At 35.3% G+C, this 12808-nt stretch overlaps 1 protein-coding gene across 1 annotated transcript; it reads left to right on the top strand.

Moving 5' to 3' along the window:
• Positions 1-11011: 11011 nt before the first annotated feature.
• LOC100446177 (olfactory receptor 5K3) lies at positions 11012-11986 on the top strand. The gene is given in 1 exon segment (XM_009238659.4): positions 11012-11986. A coding segment is annotated over 1 exon segment (975 nt).
• Positions 11987-12808: the final 822 nt, after the last annotated feature.

The raw sequence follows: 12808 nt of genomic DNA, 5'->3' as shown, positions 1-12808 counted from the left end.
TTTTTTTCTGTTTGTTTTGAAATGCCTTTTTTTAATGATAGCTTATTCTATCAGGGATAAGGGAATAATATATTTTGAAAGCCATTAGTTTGGGACACTATCCTTTGCTGGTACAGTGACGATATATTTTAATATATGGCTTATCTATGAGGGTTATAAATTGCATCTTCTGATCTTGTAATTTTCTATTTTGGGTGTAGCAAATTGTTTAATCTACAGTCTCTAGGAAACAGACTCTGAGATGGAGATGTACATGTAAAAACTTGTTGAGGAATATCCTCAGGCCTGTATTTATTAAGGAAAGAATAGCTGACTGTAGTCACAACAAAAGCCTTAGCCACTACTGTGGGGAAGTGAGGATTTTGGATGTCCCTTCAGAGACACATTGCATTAGGGGTAGGCATTCTGGAATTTACACCTCCCATGAATAGTCATTGGTTGCAAGCTGTCCCCAAGGAAGAGATACAACTTTGATAAGTCAGCTCTCTTCAGCTAAGGCCATTTCCTAGCAAGGGACTCAGTTGACAACTGTTAGCTGCTAACACTCTTGCAACATTTTTCTGTGAGCAGACTAACATCTTATGAAACTTGCTCCCATCATCTTCTAATCTCTGTCTCAGTGCTGTAATCAATTTAACCCTGTTACCTTGTTACCCTTTCCTGACAGTGATGAAGACCATAGTTGTATAAATATGGTATTGCAGTTGTTGACCTCTTGCATTGATTTACAAGACATTTTATTAAACAATCCTGAGTTAATGCTTTTTGTTTATGGATCTTATGCCAAAAATGCAAAAAGAAAATACCAAGCAGGATATGCTGTGACAACTCAATGTGAACTAATAGAAAAATGTAACTCTTTCCCCAATTTAAGTCAGCCCAAAAGGCAGAGCTATAAGTTCTCACTTGGATCTGTCAGATATCTAAGGGCAAATCAGTCAACATTTCTACAGATAGTAGATATATTTTGGTGTAGTTTATAAGTTTGGTATACTATGAAAAGAAAGAGGGTTCCTAACCTTTGGTGGAACCCCCACCAAAAATGCACCCCAAGTAGATGAGTGTCTTTCTGCTATTTTGCTGCCTTCATAAATGGTTATTAAAATGGAAGGCCACACCCATAAAACTGAACCTGGATACCAAGAAAATGCCCTAGAAGTCTTTCATACTAAATAAACTAGTACTGATACCACCGAGATGTTTGAATGAAAAACAATTTGAATGGACTCCACAAAATTGATCCAAATTCTATGATAATTTGTTTAATAAACAATGCTACGAACCTGAATCAGCAAAACAAACAAAATTGGCTCTTAAAAGAATGAAATTTAATATTAAATAGGAACTGACTGACAGCCTGAACCACTGCTTCGTTCTCCCAAAGTCTTTAAAACTACTGCTATTAAAAGCCCTATCTATACTCCTTAACTCTCCATAGTGTAGAGAAAATGGTCCAAATTTTGAAGAGTATCGGTGAGGTGATAATAGCTCTTGGATTGAAAAACTGGTTTATAACCAAAGTCCAGTTACAGATGGAACATCTCCACCACCCACTAGACCAGTGGAGCATCTACAGATGGATTTCGTGCAGTTGCCACTCTCAATGGCTTATCAATATGGTCTTGTAATTGTATTTTGTTCTCAGGATGAATTGCAGCCTTTCCATGCATAAAGACCAGCTCCATAACAGTAGCAAATTAAATTACTATGGGGAATACATAGCCCATATGGAGCATTCCTGGAGAATTTTCCAGCAATAAGGGAACTCCTTTTACTGGAAAAATTATTAAACAATGAAATAAAGTTTTACAAGTACGATGGCACTACCATGGTCCTTATCATCCCTAGTCTTCTGGAAAAATTGAATGAAAAGATTATATCTTAAATCTAAGTTGCCTAAACTAACAAAATAATCTGGATTGCCTTGGCCAAAACTTTTACCACTGGCCTTAGTTGCAATCAGATCTGTGCTGAAAAGCACATGCTAACAGCTTACACAATAGTAACAAGACCTGTGCCCTTAATTATAGAACCTCATGTATCTCTTATACTTCTAAACTCTATATGACTAGGTATTGCAACATCTTGATGCCTTATGGCCAAGAATATTTCCACCAAGTAAAGGAAGCTTTCTGTGACCCACTGACTGATGACCAGGCCTTCCACAATATAGAACCTGAAGACTGGGTCTTTTAGAAATGACACCAAATAAAGACTGCTCTTGAGTCTCATTGGAATCAATCATAACACGTTCTTATCCTCACTCATACTTCGGTAAAACTTCAGGACTTCAAGACTTGGGTTCCAGTCTCTCAGCTCAAAAGGGTTCCTCGAGATTGTTGGAACTGTATGCAACCTGGAGATCTCAAAGTAAAACTGACCAGGGAGATCTCTCCCCAGAAGAAGATGGTATCCTTGAGGTGAACAGATTTTTAAAGATCATGGATCAAAAACCTCCTCCCTGGCCCCTCATGGAGCTCCGATCTTCTTTTCTCTTTTGCTTCTCACTTTTTCTTTCCATGTGTGCATTGCAAAATAATGCTATAATTGAAATTTTATAGTTCGTAGTTTCAGCAGAGATTTTAACTAAATGCTGGGTTTGCCATGGCAAATCCAAATCAATACATGAGGAAAAGAATGTTCTAATCCATTCTGTAGCTGATTTTACCAGAATCCCAAATTTGACCATCTGTTTAGATTGCACTACTGATCTACTTTATAGAGTTCAAGACACATTAATTCTTTTTAAAACTTTCTTAATTGATACATAATAATTGTACATATTTGTGGGGTAAATGTGATATTTTGCTATACACATAGACTGTGTGATGATCAATCCAGGGTATTTGGGTGCCCAACACCTTGAGCGTTTATCATTTGTTTGTGTTGAAACATGTCAAATCTTCTCTTCTAGCTATTTTAAAATATATAATAAATTATTGTTAACTATATTCACCCTATTGTGCTAACAAACACTAGAGCATTTTTTCTGTCTAACTGTATGTTTGTATCTATTAACCAACCTCTCTTTATCCTCCACTCCACTCTTCCCAGCCTCTGGTGGCTATCATTCTGCTCTCTACTTCCATGAAAATCAACTTTTTTAACTTCTACATATCAGTGAGAACATGTGATATTTGTCTTTCTGCACCTGGATTATTTCACTTAACATAATGACCTCTGATTCCATCCATGTTGCTGCAAATAATGGGATTTCCTTCTTTTTAGTGGCTGAATAGTATTCCATTGTGTGTATGTACCACATTTGCTTTATCCATTCATCCCTTGATGGACATTTAGGTTGAATCCATATCTTGGCTATCATGAATAGTGCTGCAATAAACATGGGGTGCAAGTATCCCTTTGATATACTGATTTCTTTTCCTTTAAAGAAATATCCAAAGTAGGAATGCTGGATCATATAATAGTTCTATTTTTAGTTTTCTGAGAAGCCTTCTTACTGTTTTTCACATATATTTCATGTGAATGTACTAATTTACATTCTACCAACAGCGTAAAAGAGTTCCCTTTTCTCTGCTTCTTTGCCTACATTTGAATAAGCGTGGTGTCAGCGGGCATGCTTATCTTGTTCCAGATGTTACAGGAAAGACTTTCAGCTTTCCCCCGTTCAGTATAGTGTTAGCTGTGTATTAACTGTGAGTTTGTCACATATGGCCTTTATTAGGTTTATGTAATGTCCCTCGTATGTCTAAGAGTTTTTATCTCGAGGAGATATTGAATTTTATCAGATGCTTTTTGGCATCTATTAAAATGATCATGTATTTTGTCTTTTATTCTGTTGATAAGTTGTATCATGTTCCATGATGTGCATGTGTTAAACATCTTTGCATCACTGGGCTATATCCCACCTAAGCATGGTATATTATATTTTTGATGTGTTGTTGGACTTAGCATTCTAGTATTTTGTTGAGGATTTTTGAGTCTATCTTCATCAGGGGTATTTGTTTCTACTTTTTTATAGTGTCTGTCTGTTTTTGGTACCAGAGGAACTCTTACTTCTTGTCATAAGTTAAGCCAGAATTGAAATATCAGATCCTCTGACAATAGTCTAAGGGAAATATGCAACAGAAAGGAAAGCTTAAATAAAACTCTTTGCAAGAATGCCTATCGAGCTACATTTTGATAGCCTCTCAATAAGTAACAACTCAGTATCAGTCCTTGGTTAGAAATTGCCAATGTCTTTATTCCAACAAATGGCTCCATAAATAATTCTTAGTAGCACTGTCAGGGTACACATTTTTATCTGTGGAAGTTTTAACAAGCAATCATATGCATGGGCCACTCCATGGCTTAACAAATGGAGAATGAAAAACCCATGCAGACTAGTGCCGCTGTCACTTCATAACAAACCAGAAAATAAGCATTGGTCCTCTCCTCTAAACTTAAACTATAGATAAAAAGGGAACTTACCAGCAGGTATCAATCCCACTGGGTGTTTCCACGGCTTCAACTAGTATAAATAAAATTTGTCTTTCACATTAGCTGGTATAACTGATTCCACAACTAAGGCTATAGCTGACAAATAAAAATCTCTAAATTCTCTAGCTCAAGTTGTTTTAATTGCTTTAGATTATTTGTTGGCTAAACAAGGAGGCATCTCTGCAATGGCTAATATTTCTTGTTATACCTGGATAAACACATCTGGTGTTGTAAAAATTCAATTACAAAAAAATTAATAAACAAGCCATCTAGTTAAGACAGGTTAAATTCTCCTCTGGTTCATTCTTTGATTTATTTGATTGTAGTCGGTTTGGTTCTTTGGGGGCTTGGCTAAGAAGCATACTTTAATTTCTTTGTATTATTCTCTTAATAGTAACCATTCTAATCTCCCTGGTATGCTGCGTCCTCTCAAGAACCTTAAGTGCATGCTCATAACCATCAACAATACACCAGATTATCTTGTTGCCGTGAGAACAAGGAACAAGATAAACAGCACAAGATAAGTTTACTCAATGAACCTGACATCATGACTTATGAATTCCATGCTGAAACAAAGGTCAACCAGCCACAATTGTGACAGTCACACACACACACCCAGGTTTTGGCCAATCATTAATAAATAAGAGGCTGATCAGAAGGGAGGACTTATTAAAATAATTTAATAGTATGCCTTTAGCCTAAGGTGGATCCTGAGACCTGGGTTCCCATGGAAGCAAACCAAAATCTAATGTGAATGTGTTTGTCATTAAGTGACTAACTTTGAGAAAGTAAAACTTAAGTGCAACCAATCAGAAACCATCAAATAACCTCTAATTACATAACTAGGGATTGTCCACCTAGGTAATTCAAATAAGGCAATTATATTGCTGTAACAAATTGATCTTTTTTTTTTTTTTTTTTTTTTTGCTTTCCTTCTCCATTCATCCTATAAAGCTTTTCTTTTGAGTATCCCCAGTAGACCCCCAACCACAATCCTTGGTTGGATGATGCCAGATTCATAATTTGCAATTTGTTCAAATAGCCTCAAAAGGACTAATGTGACTCAATTTAAGTTTTTTAAGTTTTCCATGAATTCCACCTCTCTTCCAACTTCATATATCTCTCCTATCATAGGTCTGCTAAGTCATATTGCCCAAATGTCAGGACTACTTAAGCCACAGCTTGAACTATGGAGAGCCTTTTCTGTCCTGGAACCCACTCAAAACTGTCATTATTCTCCCATTTAGACAGATGTGTCTATGAGTAGGATTTTTACAACTGTGTCAGACATTAAGAAAAGTTTTGGAAAATTTTTAAATAAGTCCTTAAATTACTGCATTACACTGCTAGACTAAGATTTTAAGAATAATAAGCCACATATCACACTAATTTTGCTGAATATAAAATTATTATTACTTTAATAATAGTGTCTTGTTAAACAATATTTTCTATCATCACTAAATAAAATTTTTAAATTTAATTATTTTATTTAATCTTGTACTTTCTAAATATTTATTTTTGGTGTACTATACATAATAATTTAGTACAGGGACGTCTATTTAATATTTACATAAGAATGTATATATTTAAGATGTACTCCAAATGATTTTACTGATATGAATGTACAATAAAAATGGTTGTAAATCCCCCCTCTAGTGAAGCCACAAGAGTATACAACAGTTAAAAAATAAGAGTAAATGAGACAATCTAGGGAGAATTCTAGAATAAAAGAAGTAGGCCAAGAATACAACAGAGGGGAATAGAAGCATCATTAAGGGGAAAGAGAGAAACATGGCCCAGCCTCAAAGACTGAGATGAGAAAGTGAGGAAGATAGAACCAGTGAGTATTATCACAGAAGCCAGAGGTAAAGGGACTTTCAATAGCACCAAACAGTACAGCTTGGTTAGGAAGATAGGTAGATGTTCTTTGAAGGTGACATTTAGAGTTCATTGCGATCTTACTCAGAGAAAAGTTTTAGTGAAATGGTGAGGGCAGAAACCATAAGTTGCAGGGATCTAAGTAGAACAATTTGTAACCTAACTGCCCAATCCCCTTATATTGCTTATGAGTTCTTGTAAGATTCAGCCACCCTAGTTTACAAACCATTTTTTGATTAGCTCTTGTGCCTTCAAAATTCCAGACTTTTGTGATATGATTCTCTCACCTCTTCCTCTTCTTCATTCTCTCTGCCTATTATAATCCTACTAATTTTGCAAAGTTTATCTCAAATGACACTTCCATTGAGAAATCTTTCTTTATTCCTCGGGTCACTGTGCACTTTTTTCTTTATATTTTTATAAAACTTATTTACCCTTTTTTTGGCCAGGTGCGGTGGCTCACACCTGTAATCCCAGCACTTTGGGAGGCCGAGGCAGGTGGATCATTTGAGGTCAAGAGTTCGAGAACAGCCTGGCCAACATGGTGAAACCCTGTCTCTACTAAATATACAAAAAAATTAGCTGGGTGTGGTGGCATATGCCTGTAGTCCCAGCTATTTGGGAGGCTGAGGCAAGAGAATCGCTTGAACCCAGCAGGCAGAGGTTGCAGTGAGCTGAGATGACACTACTGCAATCCAGCCTGGGAGACAGAGTGAGGCTCCGTCTCAAAAAAATAAAAACAAAAACAAAAACAAAAAACGTATTTTTTTTTTTTATATCACAGCCTGAATTATACTCTAGTTAGCAATCTATGTGTCTTTCTTCCCAACTAGATTATGAGCTTCTTGTCAGGAGCCATTTTTATCTAAGAAGTTCTTATCCCCACCCTGTTCATACCCTAGTCCCCCTATGCCAATTGTCTTTTTTCCACTGCCCTGTATGTTGTAAGTACTTAATAAAGGAAAAATAAAACTGAAATTTTAACAATCAATGTAGTAAGTATGAATTGAGGGTCTGAGGATCTAGCTCAGTTTGCTACAAAGTGCCCAAAAGATTTATGAATTGGTCTGTGACTTGACCATATTTAATCAAGATTTACACAATCATGGGACATACTACTCACACCTTATTAAGTGACAAGTATATTATAAAGTAGATAAGTATTGTGTATTTCAAGAAGAAGAAAAATCAATTTGATTTCAAAGATTAAGAAAGGCTGCAAGATCTTCTTTGAACTCAACTATTGACATGGAAAACAGAGAGAAGCTGTTTTAGATAAGAGAAACATTACTAGCAAATTAATTGAAGCAAATGCACAAGGAACAAGGAAGGGAGCACATGGCCAAGTTTGTTGAGATAAGAAGGAGAAAACAAGTTGATGATAAGATACAGAAAACAATGGGATATCTAGAACACCGAAATAAGAAAAATTGATTTGGTTTGAAAAGTAATGGGGAATTTTATAAATTCTTGAGCAGTGCAGTATTATTTTTCCCCCTTTCTTTCAACAAGTGCTCAATTAGCACTAAAGAGTGCCAGACACAGCCAGGAGTGGTGGCTCACGCCTGTAATCCCAGCACTTTGGGAGGCCGAGGCGGGTGGATCACGAGGTCAGGAGATCGAGACCATCCTGGCTAACACGGTGAAACCCCGTCTCTACTAAAAATACAAAAAATTAGCCGGGCGTGGTGGCGGGTGCCTGTAGTCCCAGCTACTGGGGAGGCTGAGGCAGGAGAATGGAGTGAACCCCGGGGAGCGGGGCCTGCAGTGAACCGAGATCGCGCCACTGCACTCCAGCCTGGGCGACAGCGAGACTCCGTCTCAAAGAAAAAAAAAAAAAAGAGTGCTAGACACTATTCAAGATATTCGAAATACAGGATTGAATGTGTCAAAGAAACCCCTTCCCTTTAAGCCTATATGCTAATGATAGTGATGGGACAGGAGTGACCGATTATAGACATCCTAACAAATATATAGTATATTGAGGAGTGAAGTGTGAAGAAGGAAACAACAGGATAAAGGACAGCTGATATGAGCAGAAAAGACAGTATAGCAATCTCAATAATTCATATGGGGAGCCAGATAATAATAATATCAAAGTTTCCCTGAGGGCATTGTAGGGTGTGGGAACAAATTCACCTCACAGAGTGAAGAAGTTGATGACCCTGGCAGCACTTTCTACACTTTCTTGGATCCTCTTTAAATACTAATTATTTTCTACAAAGCGTATTAGTCACACTTCCCCCGGTAACAGGTCAAACCAGCCTGAGACTATTTTCTGCCTGTTTTATCTTGTATGTTCAGAATAGTGAATAAAATTGTAAAAATGAGATCGGTTTCATATGAATCAGCAAGATGATCATCAAACAGATTTTAGTGAAGGTCATTTGTTTTGACCTCATTATCTCACAAGACATCTTTAATTAATTTCAAGTGGTTTATATGTTTTTAGGACTGAGTCCACAGAATTCCAGTGATGTCAGTACAGAGAAATCCCTTTAGGATTTGGTGGAAAACTTTAACTTTGCAGTGTAACAGATATAATTATCAACACTGACCTACTAGTAGTCTCCTAGATTTTCATTCTTTTAATCCCAAATGTTTTAGAAGCCAAGGTTTATATTCTTTAATTTTATGAAAACCACATCATAAAGCTGTTACAAAGCTCTTCTCAGTAAAATCTAGTTAAGAGAAGTGTGCTAACTTATTTTTACTTCTAATTTTAGCAACCATAAATCTCTGAATTATTTAGTACCTCTGAATTATTTAGTATCTTTTATTGTTCTTAAATTTCAGCTTTTTTCTAATCTTTCTAGCACTTTTCAAAATTGAATGCTATGAAGAACTAGGATGAGACAATACTGCAATTTGTCTGACTTACTGATTGTAACATAGAATTTCAAAACACATAGGTAAAGTTACAAAGAAATTCTGTTAAATAATTTAGGCATGTACATAGAAAGTTATTGCTAACTTAACTGACTACATGGCTTACATTTATTATTTTAAAACAAATTAATAAAATAGTCAGCCCATGCTTTTGTTTTAATATTTTGAATATAAAAATATGTCTATTTTTACCATAGAACTTACATGATTCGAATTATCAGTCAGTATGTCCTAATGAATCACTATGTAGGGAAAGGAAACAGCCTTTTAAAGCAAAGCAAAATTTGACTTCAAAAATCCTATTAAGATTTAAAGGATTTTCTCTTTTTTCCTAAGTGCTAGAAAGCTATAGTATAAAGGTAAGCTTGCTTTTACTTAGTAGCTTTTAATCTGCTATAGTATACTTCAGAAAATTATATAAGATTTTCTTATATAAGAAATTTATATAATTTCTTATTATATAAATTATATATTTATTTATATATAAATAATTTATTCTTATATAAATTATATAATTTATATAATTTCTTATATAAGAAAATCTTATATAATTTTCTGAAGAAACAGAAAAATGGTAGAAAAGAGTCAATTTAGATAAAAGAAAGACACCTAAAATTTTATGTAATGATTTTATATATTTCTTTGTAGACTTTTCTTTAAAGCTAATAGTCTGTAGAAACCAAAGAATCATTAAGGATCGTTAGTAGAATTCATAAAGCAGCTTTACTCATTCCAGGTCATCAGCGTGGAGCTAATACTGAAATTAATACTGCCTTTTCCCCCATAGTATTTTACAGCTCTTTTCACAGAAGTGTAAATCACAACTAACCTCAAAATGCTTACAATATAAGAAAATTGTATAGACTTACATTTTTAAAAAGCAATGTATATATAGGCAAGAAATTCTGAACTGTGTGGAGTATATAAGAGAGGGTCTACCTTTCGGAAGATGGAAATCTGTGTGGCCTGGGGCAATTAGTTAAAACTTTAAGTAGCATTACATAAAAAGTATTCCTTATCAAAAGGAGGAAGGATTTAGGCATTTAGGAGAAAATCAACAGGAATAATAGAATGGATAGAGTCAATGTTTATGAAAATGGGTGTGATACTGGGGAAAGGGATGAGACAAGTGATAATCTATGGATGTTTATTTCTTTAAATTTCCAAGATAATTTTCTTTAAAGATAAATATTTTCCTCCTCAGTTCTTAGTGAATTTTATGCAGTTCCTAAGATATAAATTTAACACATCTGTTATGTGCTTTTTTAAAACATTCAGTCTACTGGAAGAATATATAAAAATTATTTTCTTGGAGAGAGATATGTGTGTGTGCATGTGTATATATATATATATATATAGCCCCATATAATATATATATTCTATATTATATGACATATACATATATTATAAATTTGTTTTAAGGAGGATCTTCAATACGAAACTGACAGTGAAATTATTTGAGAACAATGAACCAGATATGGGTCCCCTAGTTTTTTATGCTATCCTTGCATACATTTATAAAGATGAACCATTTCCAATTTAAGCATCTTCCCTGGAATTAGCAAAATATCCTTGTGAATCCTAAGGGTCAGAGCTTGAGGTCATAGGCACTGACACTTTAGGAGAACAAATGTCACCCAGAAGTATGTGAGGATGTATTTAGAAACAGCAGGGGAAATATGACAAAGAAATTCCTCTACTTGTTGTAAAAAGGAAAAAAATTGAAGGAACAATAATATGCTCTCAATTACAATCAATTACAATATTATAACCCCTCATTCATATCTCAACAGACAAGGTGGAGATGAATGAGGAGAATCACTCCTTGACAGCTGAGTTCATCCTCACAGGATTTACATATCATCCAAAGCTGAAGACTGTTCTGTTTGTGGTGTTCTTTGCCATCTATCTGATCGCCATGGTGGGGAACATTGGTTTGGTGGCATTGATTTATATAGAGCATCGTCTTCACACACCAATGTACATATTTCTGGGCAACCTGGCTCTGATGGATTCCTGCTGTTCCTCTGCTATTACTCCCAAGATGTTAGAGAACTTCTTTTCTGCAGACAAAAGGATTACCCTGTATGAATGTATGGCACAATTTTATTTTCTCTGTCTTGCTGAAACTACAGACTGCTTTCTTCTGGCAGCAATGGCCTATGACCGCTACGTGGCCATATGCAACCCACTGCAGTGCCACACCGTGATGTCCAAGACACTCTGCACTCAGATGACTGCAGGAGCCTACCTAGCTGGCAACCTGCATCCCATGATCGAAGTAGGGTTTCTGCTGAGGTTAACTTTCTGTGGGTCTCATCAAATCAGTCACTTTTTCTGTGATGTTCTTCCATTATATAGACTTTCTTGTATTGACACTTATATCAATGAATTGGTGTTATTTATCTTGGCAGGGTCAATTCAAATCTTTACTATTACTATAGTCTTAGTCTCTTATTTCTACAGCCTTTTCACAATATTTACAATGAAATCCAAGGAGGGAAGAAGCAAAGCTTTATCTACTTGTGCATCTCACTTTCTCTCTGTGTCAGTATTCTATGGTTATTCCCTTCTCTTCATGTAGGCTCGACCAGGTGCAGTTAATGAAGGGGATAAAGATATACCTGTTGCTAGATTTTATACTTTAGTCATTCCTTTATTAAATCCTTTTATTTATAGCCTAAGAAATAAGGAAGTAATAAATATTATGAAAAAAATTATGAAGAAAAGAAAATTTTGTAACGTTCTGAAACAAGTGTCATCCCCTCTGGAAAACTGATTTCAATTTGATAATACTTTATTTTAAATCAAGGGATAGTGAGGCAGTGGACAAGGCCACTTTGAATATAAAATATTAAATTATTTAAAAATAATGATATATGAGTTCAAAATGTTCAGAAAGGAGAAATTCCTGTAAAATATACTTCAAAATCTAAGCTACTAGGGTTCATCAAAAGTGAACTAAATTATTCATGAAGTCTCAGATTGTGTCAGAGTGTAATTAGTTACAATTTTCAGCAAATCCAACAGATACTAGGAATAAATGTCAGTACATATAACGGTAGTGTGCATTTACTATTGTTGGCAAATTTCTGGAATCTTAAAGCATAATTTTACAAACTCAGGCACATTCCAAGTTCTCAAACATTAGTCCCTTTTTAAGCAGAATCATCTGTGAGAAGTAAATTGTCTGTTTGAATTTGATTCTAACTTTTTTTGAGTTCTTTCAAGAGATTGCTTGAAAAACTATTCATGCAGAATATGTATTCTCTAATCAATAATATTTTCATATTTAGTGTTAGTCATTAGTCATTTTACATTCTCAGGTTCTATGAAACAGAGTACCTGTATTGATTTCTTTTCCCTTTCTATAATGCCATAATTTTTAAAATGTATTTCTGGGCTTGGCACAGTAATCTGGGCTAATGCCTCTAATCCTAGCACTTCCAGAGGCCAAGGCAGGTAGATCACCTGAGGTCAGGAGTTTGAAACTAGCCTGGCCAGCATAGTGAAACCTCATCTCTACTAAAAATATTTTTAAAATTAGCCAGGCGTGGTGCATCCCTGTAATCTCGACTACGCAGGAGGCTGAAGCAGGAGG

Source organism: Pongo abelii, chromosome 2, assembly GCF_028885655.2.
Source record: "Pongo abelii isolate AG06213 chromosome 2, NHGRI_mPonAbe1-v2.0_pri, whole genome shotgun sequence".
NCBI lineage: Eukaryota > Metazoa > Chordata > Mammalia > Primates > Hominidae > Pongo > Pongo abelii.
This window is presented reverse-complemented; position numbering and strand designations above follow the sequence as displayed.